This window comes from Pyrenophora tritici-repentis, chromosome 8 (genome assembly GCF_003171515.1).
Source record: "Pyrenophora tritici-repentis strain M4 chromosome 8, whole genome shotgun sequence".
Lineage (NCBI taxonomy): Eukaryota > Fungi > Ascomycota > Dothideomycetes > Pleosporales > Pleosporaceae > Pyrenophora > Pyrenophora tritici-repentis.
The window spans coordinates 1,714,301-1,739,190 of record NC_089397.1 but is presented as its reverse complement, the minus strand read 5'-3'; the positions used below and the strand labels follow the sequence as shown (position 1 = coordinate 1,739,190).

Here is a 24,890-nt window from a genome sequence, read left to right as displayed (position 1 = left end):
CTTGATCCATTCGATACTATCATGCTGTAACCTTGTCCCCCATGACATATATGCCCTGCTGCTTGGCATAACTGGTGATGCTCTTTGCCGGGGCGTGTTTGATGAGTTCCCGGCTAAACAGAATCTCTAGCTTATCCTCATCTTCCTTGCTGACGCTGTAGTCGAACCTACGATTTCGTCGGAAAAAGTCGCCCCAGAAGATACGTATGTCGACATTGTTGACATTGCGCAGGCTTCTGAGCGATGTCAGCATGATCATAATCAAGGACATGTTGAAGGCAATTTCATGTCGGAGAAGTCGGCTGACGGAATCTGTGAGAGGGTGATGTGAAATGGCTGGTGGGAGACAGTCAAACATGTCAAGACTGAAGTCAAACTTTTCCAGGCAAGGAAAAACGTATGGAATCAGCATGATTGTCCCTTGGAGATCTTTCATGATCAACCTCCCCGCGTTGTTACCGTGTAAGCCTTCTTTATGCAGGGAATCCAGGTAAGGGGAATAGTCCTCCCCGTCTGGCAAAGTGACGAATTTCAGATCTTCCTTTTTGTTGGCAAGTGTGGAAGGGTCGATGACGCCTCTAATGGTCACTTTGGGCATGTAGAGATGCTTGATACTCTGTCGAATATCCAGAGGAACCTTGGCCCGGAAAGCAGCAAGAACACGGCGGTGTGGCTCCCACTCGCTTTTCAGAACCCATCGCATGGTAGGACCCGTGAGGAAGCTTAGTGCGTGAGAGTATATGGTGGCTGGGTACTCTTGCTTCAACTTCAGCAGGAAGTCAATAGCTGGTGCTTGAAGAGATGCTTCGTCATCTTCCGAGAGACTGATGTTTATTTCGTCGCTGTTGTCGGCCGCCGCCAATTTGAAGATTGCCTGCTTGAGCTCATTTGGGAGCATACTTTCGAACGCATCTCCAAATGATGGCTGCATGCTGTCCATGGTGTGGATATAGCTGTGGCTTTTGGTAGCCCGGTGAAGTTGGTGCTACGAGGTGGGGCGGCCGTTTCTAGACGAGGCACCGCTTGCTCATTTAGCGCTGGGTCGCTGAGAGGTAGGTCATGAGTGTGGTAATGTGAGTGATACCAGAAGGATAGGTGTAGTTATGTAAAGCGCGTCTGATGAACGTCAATCGTTTACCAAGTTGAGGCGGAAATATCGGTGGAACAAAGAAGAAGGGTCTTGATGCAGCCCCTCATCTGTGCTCAACCCTCAGAAATCTATCCGACTCTCAAGTAATTGGGCCGTACAGTTCTTTGTATTGCAGTGTTGCGAGCACGTCGCTGAGATACCACACAGACACGTGACAGCGATAAGCTAGCCCTCGGGCTAATGATGCAGAGTCACACCTTCACCTTGATGCGGGGTTGCCTTCCGCGTCTCGGCCGCGCAGCCTGCAGCGTCTCCAGCAGTCACAATCAAAATAGACACGGAAAACAGACGCGGAAAAGACAAAGCACCCAACCAGATTCTAGAACATGCATAACCGCAGCACTATGTGTGACTCAGAAAGGCTTAGTAGCTTAAACCCGGGACGGGTATAGTTACTGCTGGCACACTAGTACGACACGCGATCACTCGTCGCGAGGTAGCATGCGGATTTTCTCTTCTTCTTTATCCTTTCTTTATCTTTCGGTGTCACGTACATTGCGCTCGAGTTCTTTGGTCGTCCTCAAGTGTGCGGTGTAGTCACATTGTTACCATGGCTCCTACTGCGATCTCGCGAGTTGCTGGTTTTCTCGGAATTACATCCCTCAACGCAACAGGACGAGATGCTTATATCATCATATCGCTGCGTTCCCTACGCATGTTCACGGCCGGCATACCGAGTCTTATTCTAGCCCTCTTCTTCTCCTCGCTGAAGTTTCCCGATGGGAGGATTGGAGTCTTCATGACTTTGACACTGCTTGGAGATGTCTTGCTTTCGTTGCTACTTACCCTTGTGGCGGACAAGCTTGGCCGGAGACGAATTTTATTCATGGGAAGTGTGATGATGGCTGGCTCAGGCGTCGCATTCGCGCTTTCAGAAAACTTCTGGATTCTGCTCCTCGCTGCCGTATTCGGCATTATATCTGTCACTGGTGCCGACTGCGGTCCATTCAGGGCTGTTGAAGAGAGCATACTAAGTGGATTGACGGATGACAAGACCCGAAGCGATGTATTGGCTTGGTATGTTACAGCGACAACAATGGCAGGAGCAATTGGAGCAGAGGTCGCCGGAAGAACGGTACATGCACTCGAGAAGCACAGCGGAAATGTGACCAAGGCATATCATACCTTGTTCTGGGGATACGCAGCCTTTGGTGTCCTCGGAAGCATTCTGTGCCTGTGTCTGAGCAACAGATGTGAAGTTGCCGGTGAAAAGCATGCAGAAATGAATGAACGAGGACGAGGTGGACATGACGAGGAAGAAGAAGAGGTACTTCTGGAAGCCATGACTCCCAGCACCACCGACGGGTTTGAGGAAGATCGCAACAATATAGGAAGACAGGCCAACCCGAGAGTCGCACCATCCGCGAAGAAAGCAAGTTACTTCAGTCAGATATCGAAGCCTACTCGATCGATCATGTTCAGGCTTTGGATTCTTCTGGCCATTGATAGCTTGGCAGATGGTATGACTCCTTACTCGCTAATGAACTACTACGTCGAGCAGAAGTTCCACGTCCCTAAGACGACACTCGGAGACATTACATCAGCCTCGCAATTCCTCTGCGCTGTCGGTGCAATCTTCGCCGGACCGCTGGCTAAACGTATCGGTCTCATCAATACGATGGTGTTCACACATATCCCATCCTCACTTGCTAGTGCTTTCATCCCGCTACCATCGGGTGTTGGCTGGACAGTGGGCCTACTATTATTTCGAGCTGCACTAAACAGTATGGATCAAGCCCCTCGTGCGGCCTTTATCGCTGCAGTCGTAAAGCCAGAGGAGCGCACAGGTGTCATGGGTATTACGGGTATGCTGCGTACGCTAGCGGCTAGCGCTGGACCATCAATCACCGGCTTCCTTTCTGGACACGACAACTTCTGGATTGCGTTCTTGGCAAGCGGCGCTTGCAGAATCACATATGACCTCGGACTGTGGGTGTTGTTCGTGAATGTCAAGGTTAACAAAGATGCTGGGAGAGAAGATGATGTTGAGAGTCTAGATGACGAGGCCCTGGCTGGATTGGTAAGCGATACGGATAGTGATGATGAGAGCGACGGAAGGAAGAGCAAGGATAGCTCTTAGGTGAAGTGAGATGAGTCAGATTCTGTGTATGACTTTTCTCTGCATCAGGCAATAACGGAGCTCTTCTATGTCCCACAGCAGTCTTGAGATGTAGTAGGCAGTTGAGAATGTCAATACCGAGTAGATCCTACAAGAGACGTGGGTTGAAGACTATAGATATTGACCACGGTAAAGACCGGGATTAATACGCGGGGCCTGCCAAATACAGCGCGTCTCAGGAGTACAAATCTGCCTTTAAAACCTGAGCCTGGCGCCTACAGACCTTGTGAAAACGCCCAATAGGTTAAACAAGGATTCTCCCCGTAATCACACATGCGATTAGTTTCTACTATCCTGGGCTTGTTTTTCAAATACAATGCGAGTGCTAGTCATGCCTGCCATTCTTCCAAATTTATGTATCCTTGATAATATGTATACCCTTAGCAAAAAATGCAAAAGCGCTCCTGTCCTCTGACAATGCATATATCCATCTAAACGCCCAAACCAAACTCCTCCCTAACCGCTTCTCCCAACCTCCTAATACCCTCCTCAATCTTCTCCCCCGGCGCAGCCGCATACGTCGCCCTAAAGAACAACGTATCATGCTCCTCCTCATTATCCGCATAAAACCAGCTCCCCCGCATAACCAACGCACCATGATCAATCACGCGCATGAAAATACTCTCCTCGATACTCTCAATGCTCTTCTCAGGATACGCAGGATGTTTCCTGAAATCGACTTGCATCCAATGGAACATACCGGCCATTGGCGGTTTCCACGCCATGACCTCTCGCGGGAGGTACTTTTCGCACGCAGCGAGGATGATGTCGCGGCGCGCGGTGTATTGCATGCGGATGTGGATGAGCCAGTCGAGGTAGCCGGCGTGGCCCCAGTGTTCATCGAGGAGCTTGAAGAGGACGAGTTGCGAGATACCAGACGGGTTCTGCGTGGATACGTCTGCGTATTTGGCGTAGCGCTCGACGACTTGGGCGGGCGCTGTGATCCAGCCGACTCGTGAGCCGGGCGCGATGACTTTTGAGAACGAGTCCATGCGGATTACGCGACCGTCTGTGTCCATGGAGAGGTAGCTGGGGACGAGGGTTTTGATGAAATCGGCGTGGGAAGAGGGCGGGGGTACGGCAGGGGCGTCGGGGCCTGTGTAAGGTTGCATTTGCAGGAAGTAGTAGGGCTCGTCTTCTATGATGTGGATGTCGTGTTTTTGGCATACTTTGTACAGGGCTCGTCGTCGCTCTGCACTTTGCGTTGCGCCTGTGGGGTTCTGGCCGGTGGGTACAGTGTAGAGGAGATGTGGTTTTGGAGCGCGTCTGGCGGTTTGGTCCCAGTTTGTGAGAATATTGTTCATCTCTGCTGGAAGGAGACCTTCATTGTCGATCGGGACACTGCATACGCGTACGCCCATAGGTCGGGCGGTTTCTACAAAGGCGGAGAAGGTATACTCTTCAGATAGAATCATTTCGCCTGGCCGCGTAAACATGCGTAGAAGCATATCTGTGGCAGATGTGCTTCCAACCGTCATTGTACACTTCCAGTCTTCATACGGTGGGTCATGCACCAGCTCTGTATGCTCCGTCATAAACCGTAAGAGTTGTGCAGAACCAGCTCCCTGTCCGTAATTGAACGCCGTAGCGATATCGAAGGTAGATTTGTTCTCTGCGAGATCATGTTTACCGGCTGTAATAATCACACCAGATTCCTTAGTTTCGGCCTCTGAAAAGTGCCCGATTTTGGGAACTTTGATGGAAAGCTCTTCGAAAGGAAAGTACTCGCTGGACGGTAGACCGCCGCCAAGAGAAATGATGCCTGGTGTCCCGAGAAACTTGGCAGCTTCTTTGAGTGAGTTTCCCTTTCGTATGCTAGCCTCCTTGGTCATAATATCTGGGTATTCCCATTAGCGTTGATGGGGAGATTGCATCATGCTAGAGTAAAACATACGACTCCATTGCTTGGCCTTTGGTTTGTGATCATGGGACCTGAGCCGAAAGTTTGCTGTATCCGCCGGCGCGGCCACACCCCATTGTGACACAGCCGTCTTTTTTCTTCTTCCATGGATCTCGTTGCTCTGCACTGGTGCACTCAGCGGGTTCGGGAGAGTGACTCCAGAAGTGTCTGAAGTAGCTGACACTTCGACCGCGGACGGTGGTGGCATTGTGTATATAATATCAGTTCTGACTTGGGTTCGCTTCTTAGTAATTCATGCAGGCTCCAATGATTTCTTTGTTCTCTGGGGAGTAATAGTGGCCGCAAGTACACGAGATGGTTGAGATTGGTATGAACTGAAGTTGAGGTGTTGGGGCGAGGAATCCTTTTAACTTTGATCTAAACGAAGGTTTGTTGTTATCACACGCCCTATGGCCATATGTACTCGAAAGGCGTGCAGGTGGAGCCGCGAACTGCGAACCTGCATCATGTGTACCGATTCGGTAACGGTTAGCAACGGTCTGGGGAGCGACGACAAGCGACTCCACATAGGACGCACGCCAAGGCCTTATCGATTGTATTGCAGACAAACTTCACGTCTTCCTAGAACGTCTATATTCGTAATACAGCATTCTGCGTCACTAGTTGCGCAACTGCATACTAGGAATTGCTCACATATTCTGTGAGGGCGGACCGTGGGATTCAAGTGTTGAGGCCATGACCGCATGCAGACGGAAAGACGTCGGTTACTTTGTGGTTCAACACTACGTAAGACGGTGTAAGCTTTGAGCCAATCGGCGCTTCTGGAGACGCATCACGAGACCTGTATGGAAGGCCCAAAGCCGTTATCACCCGTGGTTATCACTCGCGTTGCATAGACATGCGACTATCTTCAATATGCAGTTTCTATAATGCTGCGGCTGAGCGGTACGCCACCAAAAAAGCTATAGTACTCCGCCCTTGAGATCCAAACGCAGTATGCAATAAATAAGCAAACGCCGTATATGCACCACCTCTCATTAGCGCCATCGTCAATTACAGAATCCGATGGCGGAGGCCCAATGCTCACCGTGGTAAGCACAAACGCAAATTGGGTATAGCGTAGACCAAGACAACGCAGAAACCCCTGTGTTTTCTTACATTACCACACAACTCTCCTCCTTCTCCTTCTCTTTCGAGTCCTTCCCCTTTACAACCTTCCCCGCCTTGACGAGCTTGCTCTTTGAACTGTTGTTCGCTGGCGCACGTGGCTGCCCAGATGCTGCAGCTTGAATGATTGCAAGGCGCTGCTTTGCTCTTTCGTCTCCAGAATCCGCGGCTTTGACGTACCAGACGTTGGCCTCCAAAGGATCCCGTCGGCAACCGATGCCCATCTCTGTGAAATACCCACACGCATATTCCGCCTTCGGAAGACCTAGGATCATTAGCAACTGTACCCACGCGGAACGCACGATGATGTGCTTACCATACGAAGCGGCTTTCTTGGCCCATTCATACGCCTCGTTCTCATCCTTCTCTAGAACCGGTTCTGCTCCGACCATATACCACGCACAGAGGTTCATCATGGCTTCTGGTATTTCAGCCTGGGCAGCGCAATTGTAGTAATGCACCGAAAGTGCAGCATCCTTTGGACATCGCAGCAGGCCATGTTCGTAGGCTTCCCCCAGTTTCAAGGCTGCCTGTGCATGACCCAGCTCTGCAGCCTGGGTAAAAAGTTGCACGGCGTATACTTCATCCTTGAAGATGTCGTCTCCGTAACCCGTCTCATGCAGCAAACCAAGCTCGTACGGCGCGATGTTGTACTGGAAATCGGCAGACTCTGACGCTCGTTTTAGCCACTTGAGTCCTTCTCGGTACTTGTTCTGGAGACCCATGTCGCCTGTCAAACACGCCTTTCCAAGCCGCGTCGCTGCTCCAGGGTGGTTCTTTGATGCTGCAGCGCGGTAAAACTGGACAGCTTTCGCATAGTCCTTGCGGCAGCCCCAGCCAAATTCATAGCAAAGCGCGGCACGGAATCCTGATTCGGCATGGCCATGTTTGCTTGCAGCAATAAAAAGCGGGAACGCACGATCGTAATCTGGTTTGTCTTTGTTGAACAAGCCCGACGCGTAGCCATCGGCGAGGTAGTACTGTGCAAAAGGGTAACTACGGTCGGCTAATTTCTGTAGAATCTGCCGCGCCTCCTTCAACAAGTCTGCCGGAGCCATGCCATGAGCATCGTTGGGATTCTCCGATGCCATTACCTCACGTGCGACTTGTATCATGAACAAGGCAAACTCGTACTGCACGGCGGTGTCTGATGTTTTCTTGACATTTGCCCTGTACATCTCCAAAGTCTTCTTTGCGTCGAGCAGCGAAGCATTCTGGCCTACAACACCCCGTAACCCCGTGTTACCAAAGTTATTCACAGGCGCAATCTGCTGGTTATATGGGAGGTTCGTCAAGTCGATGTACGAAGATTCCGGCCTGACGTCTGGGGAACGGCGATTGGTTCGGGCATGTGGTGATCCGCCAGGCGACGGAGAACCGCCTACGGAAAGGCGCGGGGATTGCGTACGACCAAATGCGTTTAGTTCCGAGCCCAGCGTGTATGCGGAGCTAGGCCTGGGAACTGTGGTACGTGGGACTTGCAACGGTCCATCTTGTGCATAAGAGTATATGTTGCTATTGCGCTCGCTGTTATTCGACGAATGTTGCGAGCCAGCCGTCGGCGATTGTGCGTTTTCGCGTGGAGGATATGTTGGAGCGGGCGGGGTCGGTTGATACGTGTGGTTTGCAACCTCCATTTCTGCGACATGCGAATATCGAACACGGTTCAATCCGTCGCTAAGCTGAAGTTTCCGAAAAGGGATATCCTGCGCTGCCGGTATCGAATATACTGAATCCCTATTCACGCCTATGTCTGGTGTTTCCCTCGAGGGTGTCCTCGAATGTCCGTCTGAACTTTGATTGAAAGAGGATCCCGATTGTCTGGAATCACGACCTCCGGCTATTGTGTCATCATGCTCGTCGAAGTTAAACGAGGGGATAGAGGAATGTCGCGGATGCTTGGGCCTATATTGTTGCGGACTGTTTGCACCGGACCAGTCGGGGCGGCGTTGGCGGATGGCTGCTTCGTGAGGTGGAATAGGTGGCAAAGCCTTCGATGGTGGTTTGGAAATAGCCTTGGTCATGGCTTATCAAATTGGGTCCGTCGCCCCCCTTGGTTAAACCTCTGTCGACAGCCTTATGTCCGCTTCTGCCCTGACTCGCTGCAGTGGCGGGGCTCTAAAGTGGTTCTGTCAAAGTGGCCCCTCGTAAACTCGGCGAAGAAAGCAAGTCAGGCGGATGCGATAAGAGAAAGTGTATAGCGGTAGATACCGACTTGAATTCTCAGTCAGTATCTGCGATGCGGTGTGACAACGGATACGGTTTATGTATGTATTTGTTGTTTGGCGACGTACGTCCCGAGGATGCTGAACCCTGAAATTGACGATCTGCTCGACAGACCGGGGGCGGCTAGACTCACAGACAAGCGGAAGTGGACCTAGGTCCGGAGATTCCGCGCTTGTGAAAGCTCGAGACCCTGGGTGCGAGCGTGGAGAAAAGATTATTCACGGATGTTTAGGTATTGGTAGGTGGTAAAAGGTTGGCGCTGTGCTCCTGGGCATGGGAAGGGGCAGGGCGGCAGTTGACTCTTATGAAACCGTCCGTGTATAGCCCGAGCGATTACTGTGTATTAATTGGCAAAAAGTAGCGGCAGCGCTCGGCGTGCTTGGGTAGAAGGAAGCTCGGTAGTGTGGAGGATGAAACGCGAGCACTAAGTACACTATGGCTTGAACCAAACGGGCTGAAGACGGAATTGCTGGTGGCTTACACATACGGGGCCGAATTGGGCGAGCGAGGCTGCTCAAAGTAGAGAGATAGCATTGATGCTTGGCCACGATGCGAGCGTACTCGGCGTAGTTGACCATGGCCGGCGTGGCGTCATGTTAGAATGACATAGAATGCTCAGGTGGTTGGCGAACATTGTTCGTCAGGCCCGATTGCAGCTGGATGCGGACAAAGGATGCAATTGCAACTATCGATTGACTGCACATGTGACAAACGCAGTAGCATAACTTACATTAGTCGTCGACGCCCATAGGTGCGCGTGCATGTGGCCTGCAAAGCCGACGAGGCGTGCAATGGGAAGTGGGTTAGTACATGGGATGTCTTTAGTGGGACCTGGGTTGTGAATAGACGTCGCTCCACCCGTTCAGCGTGCAGTCACTTCTGTCAGCCCGCCAAAGTACTCTGGTGCATGGAAACGGCCCCCAGAAACACACTTGGGCGCAGGTCCGCTCGTATCCAGCAAGCGTCAGCCGTAGTTTGCTAATAGTGTACCGGGCAGGCCGCGGTTAGCAAGCTCGCCATGAGTACGCATTGGGCGAGGCACCGGTCTAGGCGCCAGTGGCAAGCATGGATGCGTCCTTGGTCGCCATGTTTCTGGAAGGCGGCGTGTACTGCATTGTCGGACACGGGCCTGAGAAAGTTCCGCAGAAGGTGATCAGGTTCGAAATGACAAGCGGGTTGTGGGTATTTCAATAGGGAGGAGGCGTCGTGGTGCGAAACGTCCTAGGCGAAGTGTCCACTGCCTGGCTGCAGGGACCTGACAGACAGGCAGCATCTCACAGTTCCCTTGTACCCAAGTAGCGTCGTGTCACAGCTATAGCGACACGTGTTGGCAACGGTGAAGCTCCCACTATCTACCAGCCAGTATTGCAGGCGTGTTTTGAATCAATAAACATGGGCGCCGGGCCTCTGCGCATATAAAAGTCATCCGTGAGCATAGTCACGCCTAGCCAGCCGTGTTTGTGCTAGACTAGGCCGGGGTGGAAACAGGGCTCCCCAAAATAACTCGCGGCTTTAACTGCGGCTAGCATTACGATTCGCTGGCTACGGACGCTGGCAAGGGGCAGCCTCGCCGCCTATGCCGTGTGTAAAGTTGCTAAGACTCTGTTGACCTCGCAACACCCATTGCCCGGGGTAGAGACGCTTTTTCTCTCGTCGCTCGTTTGGCCTGGAGCTCGCTGCATTGTTATTCCTCGACACGCTTAATCTCTAATCTGCTAGCATACTCGTGCCTGCCTCAACCGGCTAACACTTGCTGAAACGCCGCTACCACGACAACGACGACCTTTATCCGCCATCCCGGTCTTAGAGCACGCATCGCATTCGGAGCACGTCTGGCCCATAATCAACAGCCGCATACTGGCTTTGTATACACATATTCTTCCCGGCACCGCAGCGCTGCGCACAGTGTGACTGCAACTGAGCCTAAACAAACAAAATGCCTCTGCCCCAACGGCCCGAACAGGCGTCACCGCCCCGGCGGGGTGATCAACAACACGAGCAACGTCATTCGCGTCGACATTCCCAATCGCGCCGACGAAGAACTTCAGACCTAGAGAGCACGCGATCGCACGACCGCACCAACAGCGATGGCAAGAGCAAGAGCGGCCCCCATGCCTACGCAAGGCCTCTTCCCTCACCGAATACCCCGGTGCCCATGGACCGCGACCCCATTATGCGCGGCGGTCACAATGATTCGGTACCAGAGCTGAGCAGGAAGCGCAGTCTCATTCGTCCCGAGCGCCAGCGAATGGACCCCAATCATCCCAACTATCACTACCGTAAACATGCCCAGCGCATGAATGTCCAGCCTTCCACGACCGGCAACGACCCCATCATGGAGGACCAGCTCGAGTCGGAAACCATGAGCTCGGAGAGCACCGGAAACAAGCCCTCACATATGCGAAATGCTTCGAGTGGCGGTGGAGGTTACACAGACAAGCAGGTTCCCTTGGACGACGGCGAGCCGCAGATACAGCGCAAGTTGACACGGAGCCAAACAATGCAAGCCCGGGAGAAGCAGCGGCAGAAAGAGCAGGACAAGCTCAGGCCACCCAGTCTGTGGAATGTCTACTGCGCTATCGTCACCTTCTGGGCTCCAGGCGCTATATTGAAATGCTTCGGGAAGCCGCAGAAGGCCCAGCAGCGGGCATGGAGGGAAAAGGTCGGCCTGGTCAGCATTATTCTTATGATTTGTACTTTTGTCGGATACATTACATTCGGTTTCACAGAGACTGTGTGTCCATCGAACGGCAATGTTCGTCTCAGGACAAACGAAGTCGGAGGTTCATATCTCATCATTCATGGAAAAGCATATGATCTAGCCCAGTCCAAACATCCTGCTGCGCGTGGAATCCCCGAAGGCGCCAACGTACTATTCGATCTCCCGGAGAAGCACAGCGGTCAAGACGCAAGTTTTCTGTTCCAGAACGTCAATGGGGCGTGCAAAGGACTCATCACGGAGAAGCCGAACTCTGGTATCCCTACAAGCGGAAATGGCAACTTGGCTTGGTATTTCCCATGTCGGCTGTTCAATCAGGACGGCTCGAGCAAGCCAAACTCTTCATTTTCAGAGTACAATGGTTTCCAGTGCCATACATCCGACTCTGCGCGCAACGCCTTTTATGGCCTTCGCAACGCTGGCGATGTATACTTTACCTGGGAAGACATCCGCAACAGCACAAGAAATCTGATGGTATGGGGCGGTGATGTGCTGGACCTCGACTTGCTCGACTGGTTCAACCGCACTCAAGTAGACATCCCACCCATCTTCGACCAAATCCGCCAAAACCCTGCCGTGCGGGGTGTAGATGTTACGCGCGCCTACTCCTCTAGTTACGAAAAGCAGGTTGCTAGGTGCTTCACTCAGACAGTCAAAGTCGGTACTATTGATACTGAGAGCATTGGCTGCATTGCTTCAAAGGTTGTGCTTTACGTCTCGCTAGTCTTCATTCTATCCGTCGTGCTAGCCAAGTTCTTCCTCGCTTTGATTTTCCAGTGGTTCATTAGCAAGAAGTTTGCCGCCTCCAAGACTTCCTTGGGCCCGGTTGACTCGAAGAAGAGAAAGCAGCAGATTGAGGAATGGAGTGATGATATTTATCGCCCACCGCCAAAACTCATGGACCCGGCTTCCGGCTCTGACCGCAGCAACAAGCGTGGCAGCACCTTCCTGCCGTCGACCTCTAGATTCACCAGCCCCTACTCGGTCGACAAGAACGCAAAGATGCGAGCTCCGCCAACGACCATGACGAGCCAAAGCGCCGCATCTCGCCTCCTCGGGTCCAACAGCGGCATGTACAAACAACTCAACGCTAGCCACGGCACTCTTCCCACCGATGGAGCTCTCAACCCGCAACATTCGTCACAGGAGTCTAGGACAAGTGTACTACTTTCAGCCAACACCGAGACCAATCGCTACTCGAGCACTGAGGGTTCCGGTCCGGCGGGTTTCACGCACGATGAGGTGGTACCTCAGCCTCCTCCGGAATGGCAGCCTTTTGGATACCCGCTGGCTCACGCCATTTGTCTAGTCACTGCATATTCGGAGGGTCCTGAGGGTCTCCGAACCACGCTTGACTCGATCGCCACGACCGACTATCCCAACAGCCACAAGCTGATCCTCATCATCTGCGACGGTATGATCAAAGGTCACGGAGAAGATCTCACGACGCCCGAAGTCTGTCTCAGTATGATGAAAGATCATGCGGTCTTGCCGCACGAAGTTCAGGCATTTTCGTACGTTGCAGTCGCTAGCGGATCGAAACGACACAACATGGCCAAGATCTACTCAGGCTTCTACGACTACGGTGAGGACACGAGGATTCCGACTGAGAAGCAGCAACGTGTTCCAGTGATGCTAGTCGTCAAGTGTGGCACACCCGATGAAGCCAAGAAATCGAAGCCTGGTAATCGTGGAAAGCGCGATAGTCAAATCATCCTCATGTCGTTCCTGCAAAAGGTCATGTTTGACGAGCGTATGACGGAGCTTGAGTTTGAGATGTTCAACGGCATCTGGAAGATAACGGGCATTTCGCCCGATTTCTACGAGATAGTACTCATGGTGGACGCGGACACAAAAGTCTTCCCCGACAGCTTGACACACATGATCTCAGCCATGGTAAAAGACCCAGACATCATGGGACTGTGTGGAGAAACAAAGATTGCCAATAAGCGGGATTCGTGGGTGTCGATGATCCAGGTGTTTGAGTAAGTGCGAGATAGCCATGTTTGACAATCGCGCCACTGACAATGATAGATATTTCATCTCGCATCATCTAGCCAAGTCATTCGAGTCGGTCTTCGGCGGTGTCACTTGTCTGCCGGGTTGCTTCTGCATGTACCGCATCAAGGCCCCTAAAGGCGGTCAGAACTACTGGGTGCCGATCCTCGCTAATCCCGACATTGTCGAGCACTACTCGGAGAACGTGGTCGACACGTTGCACAAGAAGAATCTGCTGCTGCTAGGTGAGGATCGCTACCTGTCGACGCTGATGCTCAAGACATTCCCCAAGCGGAAACAGGTTTTTGTGCCGCAAGCCGTGTGCAAAACCACGGTACCGGATGAGTTCAAAGTCTTACTGTCACAACGTAGACGATGGATTAATAGTACGATTCACAACCTGATGGAGCTTGTGCTAGTGCGAGATCTATGTGGCACCTTCTGCTTCAGCATGCAGTTTGTCGTGTTTGTCGAGTTGATGGGAACCCTGGTCCTGCCGGCCGCCATCGCGTTTACACTTTACCTAAGTAAGGCTCCGTACCTCGTCTTGAATCTTTGGCTTTGCTAACCATGACCAGTTGCCATCTCCATCAAGGCTGCCGTCCTTCACACGGCCGCTCCTGTCATACCCCTCATCCTTTTAGCGCTCATTCTCGGACTCCCGGCCATCCTCATCATCATCACGGCTCACCGATGGTCTTACGTGGCCTGGATGTTTGTCTACCTGCTATCGCTCCCCATCTGGAATTTCGTCTTGCCGGCGTACGCGTTTTGGAAGTTTGACGACTTCAGTTGGGGCGATACGCGCAAAACGGCGGGTGAAAAGACCAAGAAGGCCGGGTTGGAGTATGAGGGAGAGTTTGACAGTAGCAAGATCACGATGCGCAGGTGGCATGACTTTGAAGCCGGTAAGGAGCACAACATCTCGCGATAATGCTGTCACTGACGTTGGGCACCAACAGAACGGAGACTCAAGACACCAGCGGCGACATCGGCTGGCGGGTGGCCACAGCAGCAACAGCAGGGGTACGAGCAGTACTATGATAATTGATTTCGCACCGATGGCGCCCCGTAGGAAGGGAAGCCGTCGCGCAGCCGAGGGCTGCTTAATGTGTTACGATGCTTACTGCATTGCCGGAGCGGTGTTTCTATTATAACTTATGACCATTTGTAGCCATTGTTCGATTATCGCCTTATCAGCTAGGACTACCGTAGTAATACAATTGTACAGGACCGGCTGTCAGCTCTGGCAAGACCTGGCATGCCGTCGATGAATCTTGTTTAGTTGCAACGGCAGCTTCTGCCTGACGTCGCATCACGGGCGTGTGGGGTTTCGCAGTCTCAAGTTGGGCCTTGTGCGCCCCTCTCGCGGCCGTTAGAGGGCGCCAATCTTGGCTCCTGCTCTCTCGCGATCTGTGGCTTGCTGTCGTGGAGTGCCAGCACCGTTCTCCACTGCCAGGACGGCGAGGAGAGACAAAAACGGCGGTTGAGCCACAATCTGGGGAGGGGGGATGAAATGATTAGTCCCACTCGTTGGCGGTACGACTGTGGACCAGCGCTGAGCGCGTCAGCCGTCTGCCCCAAGGGATCAGGGTTAGCGAAGGCAGTGTGCTGCCTGTGTCCCAAAAGAGGCCTGACAAGAGGCTTACGGGCCTTGTAGTGGGCCAGTGCCTGGTAGGGTGTGCGACGCGGAGTGGGCACTGCATTCTCGTCGTCAGGGCTTGGCCCATGGACGTTGTCGTGTTGGCAGTGCCATGTGAGTTGTATCACCCGCTTAGCCCTGACGGAGCGAGGGCGAGCATGGGCCCGGTGACAGCGTGGAGTCGGACTGCGGCAGACACAGAGATCTGAGGTCTGGCGATGTGTGAGATGGTGGAGTTGCTAGTCAGGTCTGGAGGGGTGGGCTGTCCGATCCCCTCGTGTTCAGTCTGGCTGCTGGACGGGATGACGGCAGCAGCGGGCTCGATGCGACGGCCGACGGGCGTCGACGAGGGGCTTGGTGCCTGGGACCAAGTGTATATATCTGACAAGAAGAGGCCGTTCCGACCGACTGAGGCAGGTGCATCGCCATCACGCCTGCAGCCCGACGCTTCCCGCTCTCCCGCAGCCAATAGTCCGCTTAAAGTCTGGCAGCTGCGACCCCACACCTTGTCCTGGACGTGCCTTCCCAGTGCTTCCTCGCATGCAGCGCCTCGTGTACGCGAGCCTGCCAAAACCGACAAGCAGACGAGCAACACGGGCAAGAACGACGCAACAGACCAGGCAGGAGCCCTGCGCAGCTGAGGCCAGGAGCCAGTCAGTCCGCGTCCGTACCTACATAACAGTGCGCACCTGCGCCGAGCCTATGCTTTGGCCTAGTCGCCTCCCCCACGCCCCGACAAGCCTATCCATTGCGCCCGCAACGCCATCACCGAGACCGCACCGCAAGTCCACTGATCCCATCCACGCCCACCACAGCGCCCGCACAGGAGCCTGAAAGAAGGCGGCCCCGCCAGCGAGCTATCGGCCGGACAGCGGGCGTCCATGGCCAGCACCACTACTCCACACGACACCACGCCGCTGCCGCCGCCGCATGACTGTCCAGTCCATGGAGACTGGCTTCAATCACCCAACGCGCTGGCGGCTGCTGTGAATCTAGCATCACTGTCTGATACCAGGCCGTCCACGGGCCAGGCGGAGCAGGGGCACGGTGAGGACGACGATGACGACAGCGGGGGGATCTCACTCGCAGACTATCAGCAGTTCATGGAAACCATGCCCAACCCGGATCCCCTAGGCGAGGACAGTGAAGAGGAAGAGCACGAGGACGGACCTGTAGATGTTCAGATACACGACTTCCTTTCGCAAGCCCATCCCGCCTATGCCCCCTATAATGCCTTGGAGATACTCGACCTCTCCAGCATTGCCCATCACACCTCCACCGCATACTTCCCTCCGTCCCCCGTCTTCATGACCCATCTGTCCAACGCAGATCCTGCACTTGAACCCCCGCCAAGTCTTCACGAGCCGCAGCTCAGCATCGTCGACAAGACGGCATTTTGCCCCATCACCAGTTACTTCCACCACTTCTTTGACACAACCAAGCCCCTCGTCCCTGGCCTCGACCTCTGCCAGGTACCCAAGTTTGTCGACCGCGATGATCTCAAGGGTGACTGCTATGACTACCAGGGAATCGACTGGGAGGCACGAAAGACCAGTCGCTCGGCTGTTAGGGAGGCGCGCGAGGAGTTTGAAAGTGACAGGCTGCCACAGTGCCTCAAGCAAGTACGCAAGGTGACTAATATGCTCCTCCACTCCTCCATTTGTTTTCTAACAAACCCAGCACATACCTCCTACGGCCAACACAGACGACTTCTTCCAGTTCAAGAGGATCAGTACCACACCCCGTGCCTTTATCCCTCACTTCCAGCTGCGAAACATCATCACAGCGACATCCCGCAATGACATCTTCTTTGCACAAGGCCATAGAGTATGGCGCACAGACGCAGAGGGAACAGAAGCCGATGCCATTGTCGATCTTAGCAAGCACATCAACCCCGATGCCTCAATTACCACCGTTGCCTCACACGACAACGTCCTCATTGCCGGCGCCTTTGAGGGTGAGTATGCAATCACTAACCTCGCTTCCACCTATGGCTCCCCATTTACATTTGGCCGAACCTCCGACTTTGCAACGGACACCAAGTCGCAAATAGTCAACCATTTGCACCTCTTTGCTTCACGGCGAACATATACGCCACAAGCCGTTCTTTGTTCGAATGATCATCGTCTCCGCGTCCTAGACTGCGAAACAAACACATTCACCCATTCATTCCTATACCCCGCCGCCGTGAACTGCTCGGCAACCTCTCCTAATGGTCGGATGCGTGTCGTAGTCGGTGACTTCCAAGAGACGCTCATCACCAATGCGGAGACGGGCCAGCCTTTTGAAACACTGAATTCACATACCGATGATGCATTCGCCTGCGCGTGGGCAGATGACGGCATACATGTCGCCACTGCAGCACAAGACTCGACAATCGTCGTATGGGATGCAAGATACTGGGATAAGCCACTCACCGTCATGAAGAGCGAACTCAGCGTTCCACGGTCGCTGCACTTTTCACCCATTGGCTCAGGCCCGCGCGTCTTGGTTGCCGCCGAGGCAGACGACTACATCAACGTGATTAATGCACAGACATGGGAGTCGAAGCAGGTATTTGACTTTTTCGGCCCCGTTGGCGGTGTCACCTTCACGCCCGATGGTCAGAGCCTGTTCATCTCCAATGGCGAAAGAAGATTCGGTGGCATCATCGAACTCGAAAGAACAGGCTGGGCAGAGAAGACTGGCAGGAGGAAGAGCTGGGATCATGCAGTATGGGACGATGTCGTAACAGACTGGGTCCATGACGATGCGCTTCATGACCATGGGGGTGTCTTGCCCGGCAAGATGGAGAGACAACGGAGACACGTTGATTTGAGCGATGTTGTCGTATGACAATGACCCTGTAGATGTGAACACGGCCAAAGGCTGTATACTGGCGGTTTTTTCCCTCGTTTTTTTTCTGCTTGCTTTCCCAGAGAGCGGATATTGGTATCTGCGAAACCTTGACGACAGCGCTGATTTTTTTTTTCAGAGGATAGGAGGCTTCAGAGAGTCAGGAATCCTTTTCCATCTAAACTGGACGTTTTTTTATATTATCTTATTTTGTTTTCTAGTTCTTTCCTTATCTTCACGGCAAATTTCACGATGGTTTACGGAAATTGGACGGGAAAGATACCACGGCAGCCTGAGACACTTTATGAAATCGTGTGCTTTGGCTAGCTAGCTCACTCGGATGAGATACATTTAGTACTTTAGTCCGCAATAATGCTACTCTATACCTAGGGAGGGAAACGAGGGGGGTTAGGTGTATATCAGCCATCACCTTGTAAAGCTCGAACGAACTATCCCGGAATTTTACAAGGTGATGGGCGATATCATATCTACTTACTTCCCTACCTCCCGCTCGATACCAAAAAAACTAGTCCCTTCTTTTCTTCTCTTCACCAGAAACACACATGTTGAAAGAAACTACAGTCATGGGCGGGGCGGGGTGGGGGACGGGACGGAAAGCGGTGCGACCAGTGGGGTGATATGGTATCATTATATGTTCAGCGCTTCGCACAAGCAAGCAACACGCTACTCTCAAAGCATTCACACCTGCATATGCTCTCGGCAGCAAGCACCTCCCCCAATCTCAGCCCAACGTTGCATACACATGCCTCTAGCAGCCAGCCAGCCCTTTTTCGTCCAACCAGTCTCATCTTGTTTTCTTGTTCTCTTCTTCGGGGGCCCTGGAAGAAAAAACGCCTGCGGGAATTCTTTTTGTGCAAAGCCCAAAGGCAAGGTCCAGTTTGCGCCGCCGCCGCCCCTAACGCCGTGATATGCAGTGACCCGTGTCGCTCGCTCACCCCTTCCTCCTTTCTATCGCCTCTTTTAGTCGTTTTGGGACCTAGTTTAGACGAGCAGGACAGCGTTCAGGCATCCGTCGTTTTCGGGATTGTTTGTGATTCTATTGGAAGTCGTGTTAGTTGCTTTGCTGTTCATCATGTTGGGACCAGGTGAACGCACTGTGCATATCGTCCCCATACGACTTTTCCTCCGGCGGTCACGAGACCGAGCTCGGAAACGTTTACTTCGATAATGGTTCCCTTGGTTAGGACACCTAGTTGTGTGTACATGGGTTGTTGAGGGTTCTTCTTTACTGATCTGCGCGGTTGTTAGATATGACTTTTTTCTTCCGTTTAGATGATGTAGACACGTACATGATTGGCAGCTGGACAGTAACGTTGAGTTCGGGGTGCGTGACGTTTGCCTTCTTGTAACGCAGACCCATGGGCCTAATAAAGCGCTGTATACAAAGTTAGTACATTTCTTGGCTGCACATACACTGTACATGCGTACCTCGTATTTGACAGGTCGACGGGTGAAGCCAGGACCAACAAATGTCGGCTTGGTGATCATTCGCTTCCACGACTTCTTCTTCGTCTTCTTTCCCGTCTTAACCACGGAGAACATCTCCTCCTCGGAAATTCCCTTGACCTTTGGCAGCGGAACTGAGAATCGTGCGGCTTTTTCGTTACGCTTCTGCTTGATGGCTGAAGATAGAGCCTTGGCATTCTTCTCGTTTGATCGGTCCAACAGGTAGGATGGAAGAGCTTCGGTGGCGGGCTCGGGCGCTTCGTTTGACTTGACGTTGCGCTCTTCGTGGGCGCGGATCTTCTGCTTCATCTGGATTTTTTCTGGCGTTCATGTCAGCACATGGCTCTGTGAAATCTTCCTTGCGCGTGCGCCCATCGAAGATTGAATTGTACATGGAAGTACGGGTCGTATTGGGTGGCACAAACCTTTCCTGCGCTTCTCGGCGTGCAACTTCGCGCGTAGGCCACGGAAGTTCTGTGCCTTCTTCGAGGCATTGTGGCCCTCACGAGCGATCCTCTTGCGCTGGCGTTCATCGTGGTCGAAGCGCTTGCCATGCCTGTAGTCGACGAATTAGATGTGGAGTCTCTATAGATGGCCGTATACATACAGCTTCGTATGGCGCTCGATGTACTCGTTCTGAGGCATGTTGACGACTACCTCTGTATCTGCTGTTGGAGGGTAGTGGTGGAGTGGAGTAAGTAGCCCTAACAGCGCAACTTGCCATCCTCCAAAAAGTTCGGCACTAGCCCCCACTAGCGCCATGCGGGATTCTTCCACAGCGGACCTCCGCAACACCAAGATATCCATCTACAGCAGCCATTGCCCCTCCACACATTACAATGGCGTTATTCACTCGCTCTGCACGAAATGTTCTCTTCGAATCGAGGTCGATAATACAGCCGGCAGTCTTCCGCGCACGAATAACAACCGTATCGCATAACCTCGACACATCAAATACTCCCGAACCGCTCATCCAGTCTGGACACCGCATATCAGAAGAAGCCAAAGAGCGCGCTCAAACACCACAGCCTCTACCTAAAAAGGCACCAAAGCCCGCTTCCGACAAAGTCTCGCCACACGCCCGCTCAGAGATCCTCGCAAAGACCCTCACACCATCCATCCGAACCCTTCTCCCACTCCTCCAAACCCAGCCAGCACACTACATAACCGCACATCTACATGGCCGACCCTACCTCCTCACCCGCGGCGATACGCTCCGCCTTCCCTTCCACATGCCAAACATCCGCCCTGGAGACGTATTGCGCTTAAACCGGGCCACACACATTGGATCTCGGGACTACACGCTCAAAGCCCCAGAGCCGATAAAGGGAAATGCTGATCACGGGAAGAAATTGTTTTACTTGGATGAGCGATTATATACATGTCGGGCACGAGTCGTGGGTATAGAGAGTGAACCATTGCGGGTCGAGGAGAAGACGAAGAGGAGACAAAGACATACCAAGCATGTTAAGAGCAAGCTGCGCTTTACCGTCTTGAAGATCACAGATCTGGATGTGAAGAGCTTGGAGGAGTATGAGGCAGCGTTGGAGCCAAAGGAGGTAGAGGGTGTGCAATAGTGCGAGTGTGTTACGTTGGGTTTCTGGTAGTGAGGAATGAGTGGATTTTCGAATGTATCATATGTATAGATATGACTGGCACTTCGAGCTTGATGCGATGCACTTAGCTCAATAAATATGATTGAAATATAAACTGTGTTTGACAGATAGGGGCGTAAGTAAGCGTGATACATGACTCTAGAATCTAGAAGGGTTGATACAAGTTTTAAAACAATCCGGATCTCGAAAAGATGGTGAGGTATCCTAAGCATTGTCCCTGACACTTGAAGTACCCCACACAATGCAAAAGGAGCACACCAAGACTCGCGACGAGTTCTAACAGACTTTCTCTCGAGTAGCTACCTACTGTAATGACCGGAGTTTCTATCTGTGTGCAAAAAAAGGCAAAAACATACAACAGCGGGTATTCGCCAGTGGTCACCCACCTGACTACTAACCCGCCGGTACACCGTTTAAGTACCGCTGAGCGAACGGGAAGCGCTGTATTCAGTGTCCTGTGGTCGTATGTGGAGGACTGACGACGATAGCTTTACTTGTAGAGATGACTACGACATGTGTCGGACGTATTAAAGACCAATGGTATAGGATGTAGGAAGTTGCCAGTGTCCACGCAGATAGATAGTAACAAATGGAGAATTGTAAGAGGGCTTTATGATTAATTGGATACTCTAATTTTTTGAACGAATGTAATCATGATCTCTGCACTTTGCTAGCCAGGAAGAGTAGTTAGGGATGACTTAACTGATACCCTACCAAGAGACTGCTTTACATCATCACATACGAAATACCCATCTGTTCTCGATATGCAGGCCTTCAAGCTCATATACACTTTTCAACCAGAATAACTTAGATATACTTCGTTATGAGTTCTCATTATCTACCAATGCAATGGGTATATTCCTGGACGCCATCTTCGAAGCCATGCATCGTCGCCTACTATGCACGTCCGGTAGTCTCTCGCATACTCCTTATCAAACCGCGCAGCCGCTTAGGTCGGTATCATACTAGTGCACCGCCTGTGAAGCGTAAAAATCTGGGTACTGATTCTGGATCATCGAAGTGACCTTCTCCACCTCCTCTGCCAATCCAGTGACATTTGCGTCCCACTTCCGTAGCTCCTTTCCAACCACACGCTCTGCATGGCCCGTCTTTCGTTCCCCGCTGGCCTCGCCCTCGAAAAAAACATAGCGATCGATCTGGTCAATGTATCCTGCAAGACGACCCTGCTCCAACATCTTTGCCGCGTAGTCTTCCGCCTTCTCCGCATCAATACCCAAGAGCTCACCGAGCTGGTCAAAGCCAATGTTGTTGTATAGTTTCGATGCACCGAGCAAATTGTGTTCGAGAACGGCCTTGTCTAACACGGTAAGACCGTCAGCGGACTTGGCGAGGTGGTGAGCATCGAGCTTGGAGGAGAAAGCTTTGATCTCGGCGGGCGTAAGCAGGCGATTGAGAAAGATCTTCTCCAGAATGGCATAGTCATCCGCGGAGCTAGCCCGGTCATCCTTGTATAGCTTGGCCAACATCTTTCCTCGCTGTGGACCGGCAGGAGCCAGGACAGTGCAAATGATTGCCCTGCCAAGAAACCTCTCTCGTTCCTCGGTGTCGACCAGGGGCTCATTACTTATGCCGTAGTATGCTTGTGCGGCGTCGAGGAAGTGGCGTTGTGAATCAAGAATGCGAGCTTGGCTGAGCTGGAACATGACCTTGGTCTCCTTGTCCTGTACACTAAACAGAATGTTCTTGATCTTGTTCAGATGTACGGAAGCGCTGGTTGGATCGTCCTTTTCGAGATAGCATCGCACTATCCGAATCCAAACCTTTGCCTTTTCGTCGGCAGAAATGGACTTTTGTGTTGACTCTAGATTGATGTGGGAGAGTGTTTGGGCGGACCGCCGGTAGTCCTCGTTCTGCTCGAATGCGTCTGCCAGAACATGCTTGATCTGTGTGTCTTGCTCTTCGTATTGACCTGCGCCCTTGGATTGTAAAAGTGCGAGGACCTTTTCGCCAATTTCGATCTTGGAGTCTGCGTCTTGGATGGTTCGAAATGCGTCTACAAAGGCAGCGAGAAGTGGTCGGAGCACAACAATGCCCAGCGAGTCGTCGAGGAGGGTTTGTACGTATAGGTTGAGGTCGGCGGCGACATTATTGGATGATTCTACAATTTGCTGAAGCAGTGTAGTGTACTGCGAGGGCTTTTCGCTGACTGATGCAACCTCGATTTGCTGTAAAGCGGTAGTGACAGCTTCGGAGGCCATGGCGTTTGCAAGCAAGTTATGTTGATTGAGTGCAATTGCTTCAGTCGAGTATGAGCAGATGAACAGAGTGAAGGCGAACACTGAGACTTGGAAGTCTAATTACTATGTAGGCTCTCCAATAGCGAGAATAAGGTAAGAGCAGCCTTGCTCGCGTGAAGGTAGCAGGCGGCAGACGTGGGGCAAGCGCGACTGCTCTCCGCATATCGATAACAGGCTTGGCGCGCTAATGCGCGCGCGCCCCGGTAAGAGCAGCCAGGCTCCATTGTCTTTCGACAGTCCATCATCGCCCACCCTCACTACGTCGCCTTTGTGTCACTTACACTATCCTTTGAACCTCTCTCTGTTTCAGTCCTTACAATCATATTAAGTACTACGACATCACTCGCTACATACGCACGCCGACACACTCCCTTACCCACGTCGCCATGAACGGCATCAAAGCAGACCCCGACGTTCTGACTCCCTCGGGTGGTGGCGGTTTTATGGATGACGAGTTTTACGAGGATACGGGCGAGATGCTTATGGACAAGAGCGGCGCCGACAAGGACGTATGGGTGACGCGCATTCCAGATTGGCTGTATGAGGCAGTCTCAAAGTGGGACGACCTCGCCGACGGCAACGACAACGACCAGATACAAATCGGAGAAGTTGTAGCCTTCGCGACAACGAGCGGCATCGACAAATCAAAGCAAATGCGTGTCTTTCTTAATGACCGCTGGCGCCAGAAATCCAAACTGCCGTCTTCCTTCCAGTTGGAGCCTGCATCTGTTTCAGACACGCTGCTGAAGAACACATACGTTTTCACGGAAAAGGACCTACCGGGGTTCAAGGGCCAGGGCTACGGATACGGTCGAGGTAATCAACAAGGAGGCTTTGGGGGTGTTCAAGATCCCAAGGCGCGCATCCAGAAGCGCAGCAAATACAAGAAGGCCATCCCCAAGCAAACCGCACTCATCGGCCACGCGACACGGCAATACACTGCCAACCCCCTCGACACGCAGGAGTACCAAGACTTCAGCGCTGCACGCATCAAGCAAGCCATCCAGGGTTCCCACCTCACAACAATCATCACCAAAGATACCGATGTCTCAGACGTCAACAACTCCATTACGCTCAACAACAGATTCAAGAACTTCATCAAGCCCACTACCAAGGCCAAGTCTCAGCAGAACAAAGCCGCTCGTATGGCTCGATCAGATCTCATCGACGTTTTGCATTCTCTGTTCGACGAGTACCAATATTGGCCCATGAAAGCTATCAAGCAACGCACAAAGCAGCCGGAACAATATCTCAAAGAGGTCTTGGGCGATATCGCGCTCCTTGTCAAGTCTGGGCCGTTTGCGAGTAACTGGAAGCGCCAGGCCGTTTTCGAGAATCAACGCGATATCAGTAAGCAGGCTGAGGCAGCAGCGCCCGAAGGCCCTGGTGACGGAGATTCAGAGGGTGAAGATGAAATGGAGGATGTAGTTTAGAGCTGAACGAGGCGTGTATCGTGGCGGGATGGTCGATGGCATTAACTGTATCTCGAGCCATGACCGGTTTGAGGAGGTAGTTATATGGATATAACGGATTGACAAATTCCTTATGGCGTTAGCATTGATACCATAGTAGTATTGAAATGCAATTAATAGACTATGTATAGCCTCTGGCCTTCAATAGCATTGTCTACACGGAAGATGCTCTTTCACTTTGTGTAGGGCATTTAAGTCTTGTGAGGACTTCATGCGGTGTACCTGTCGTGATGAGACCGGATTACATGTATCCTGTCGTAGCAATGACGCTAATGCTCTAGCGACTTTTGCATCCATGACTCGGCCTAACGGGCCGCAACAACCTGGACAGTCGCGTCATTATGTGCCGAGGTCCTTGGA

At 52.5% G+C, this 24,890-nt stretch overlaps 10 protein-coding genes across 10 annotated transcripts; 6 read left to right on the top strand and 4 right to left on the bottom strand.

Annotated features, from left to right (window-relative positions):
- Positions 1–19: 19 nt before the first annotated feature.
- Positions 20–940, bottom strand: PtrM4_141270 (uncharacterized protein; the record flags this gene model as incomplete). Its single annotated transcript, XM_001937862.1, has 1 exon — positions 20–940. One exon carries the CDS (start codon positions 938–940, stop codon positions 20–22), a length of 921 nt encoding a protein of 306 aa, XP_001937897.1.
- A 760-nt stretch (positions 941–1,700) lies between these two features.
- Positions 1,701–3,230, top strand: PtrM4_141260 (major facilitator superfamily MFS-1; the record flags this gene model as incomplete). The annotated part of the gene is made up of 1 exon (XM_001937863.1): positions 1,701–3,230. One exon carries the CDS (start codon positions 1,701–1,703, stop codon positions 3,228–3,230), a length of 1,530 nt encoding a protein of 509 aa, XP_001937898.1.
- A 470-nt stretch (positions 3,231–3,700) lies between these two features.
- PtrM4_141250 (ARO8, Transcriptional regulator protein) lies at positions 3,701–5,377 on the bottom strand (the record flags this gene model as incomplete). Its single annotated transcript, XM_001937864.1, has 2 exons — positions 3,701–5,106; positions 5,164–5,377. The coding sequence occupies 2 exons, from the start codon at positions 5,375–5,377 to the stop codon at positions 3,701–3,703; spliced, it is 1,620 nt and encodes a 539-aa protein (XP_001937899.1).
- A 5,082-nt stretch (positions 5,378–10,459) lies between these two features.
- On the top strand, positions 10,460–14,291 carry PtrM4_141240 (chitin synthase 4; the record flags this gene model as incomplete). The annotated part of the gene is made up of 4 exons (XM_001937866.2): positions 10,460–13,227; positions 13,277–13,767; positions 13,819–14,148; positions 14,203–14,291. 4 exons carry the CDS (start codon positions 10,460–10,462, stop codon positions 14,289–14,291), a joined length of 3,678 nt encoding a protein of 1,225 aa, XP_001937901.2.
- A 914-nt stretch (positions 14,292–15,205) lies between these two features.
- PtrM4_141230 (uncharacterized protein) lies at positions 15,206–15,523 on the top strand (the record flags this gene model as incomplete). The annotated part of the gene is made up of 1 exon (XM_066109503.1): positions 15,206–15,523. The coding sequence occupies one exon, from the start codon at positions 15,206–15,208 to the stop codon at positions 15,521–15,523; it is 318 nt and encodes a 105-aa protein (XP_065960425.1).
- Positions 15,524–16,189: 666 nt separating this feature from the next.
- On the top strand, positions 16,190–17,717 carry PtrM4_141220 (WD40 repeat protein; the record flags this gene model as incomplete). The annotated part of the gene is made up of 2 exons (XM_066109502.1): positions 16,190–16,513; positions 16,563–17,717. The coding sequence occupies 2 exons, from the start codon at positions 16,190–16,192 to the stop codon at positions 17,715–17,717; spliced, it is 1,479 nt and encodes a 492-aa protein (XP_065960424.1).
- Positions 17,718–18,719: 1,002 nt separating this feature from the next.
- PtrM4_141210 (ribosome biogenesis protein NSA2) lies at positions 18,720–19,829 on the bottom strand (the record flags this gene model as incomplete). Its single annotated transcript, XM_001937869.2, has 6 exons — positions 18,720–18,774; positions 18,834–18,971; positions 19,028–19,113; positions 19,167–19,504; positions 19,610–19,740; positions 19,792–19,829. The coding sequence occupies 6 exons, from the start codon at positions 19,827–19,829 to the stop codon at positions 18,720–18,722; spliced, it is 786 nt and encodes a 261-aa protein (XP_001937904.1).
- Positions 19,830–20,023: 194 nt separating this feature from the next.
- PtrM4_141200 (uncharacterized protein) lies at positions 20,024–20,801 on the top strand (the record flags this gene model as incomplete). Its single annotated transcript, XM_066109501.1, has 3 exons — positions 20,024–20,581; positions 20,648–20,743; positions 20,796–20,801. The coding sequence occupies 3 exons, from the start codon at positions 20,024–20,026 to the stop codon at positions 20,799–20,801; spliced, it is 660 nt and encodes a 219-aa protein (XP_065960423.1).
- Positions 20,802–21,765: 964 nt separating this feature from the next.
- Positions 21,766–23,019, bottom strand: PtrM4_141190 (RPN5, 26S proteasome regulatory complex component; the record flags this gene model as incomplete). Its single annotated transcript, XM_001937871.1, has 1 exon — positions 21,766–23,019. The coding sequence occupies one exon, from the start codon at positions 23,017–23,019 to the stop codon at positions 21,766–21,768; it is 1,254 nt and encodes a 417-aa protein (XP_001937906.1).
- Positions 23,020–23,444: 425 nt separating this feature from the next.
- Positions 23,445–24,491, top strand: PtrM4_141180 (TFG2, Transcription initiation factor IIF, small subunit (RAP30); the record flags this gene model as incomplete). Its single annotated transcript, XM_001937872.1, has 1 exon — positions 23,445–24,491. The coding sequence occupies one exon, from the start codon at positions 23,445–23,447 to the stop codon at positions 24,489–24,491; it is 1,047 nt and encodes a 348-aa protein (XP_001937907.1).
- Positions 24,492–24,890: the final 399 nt, after the last annotated feature.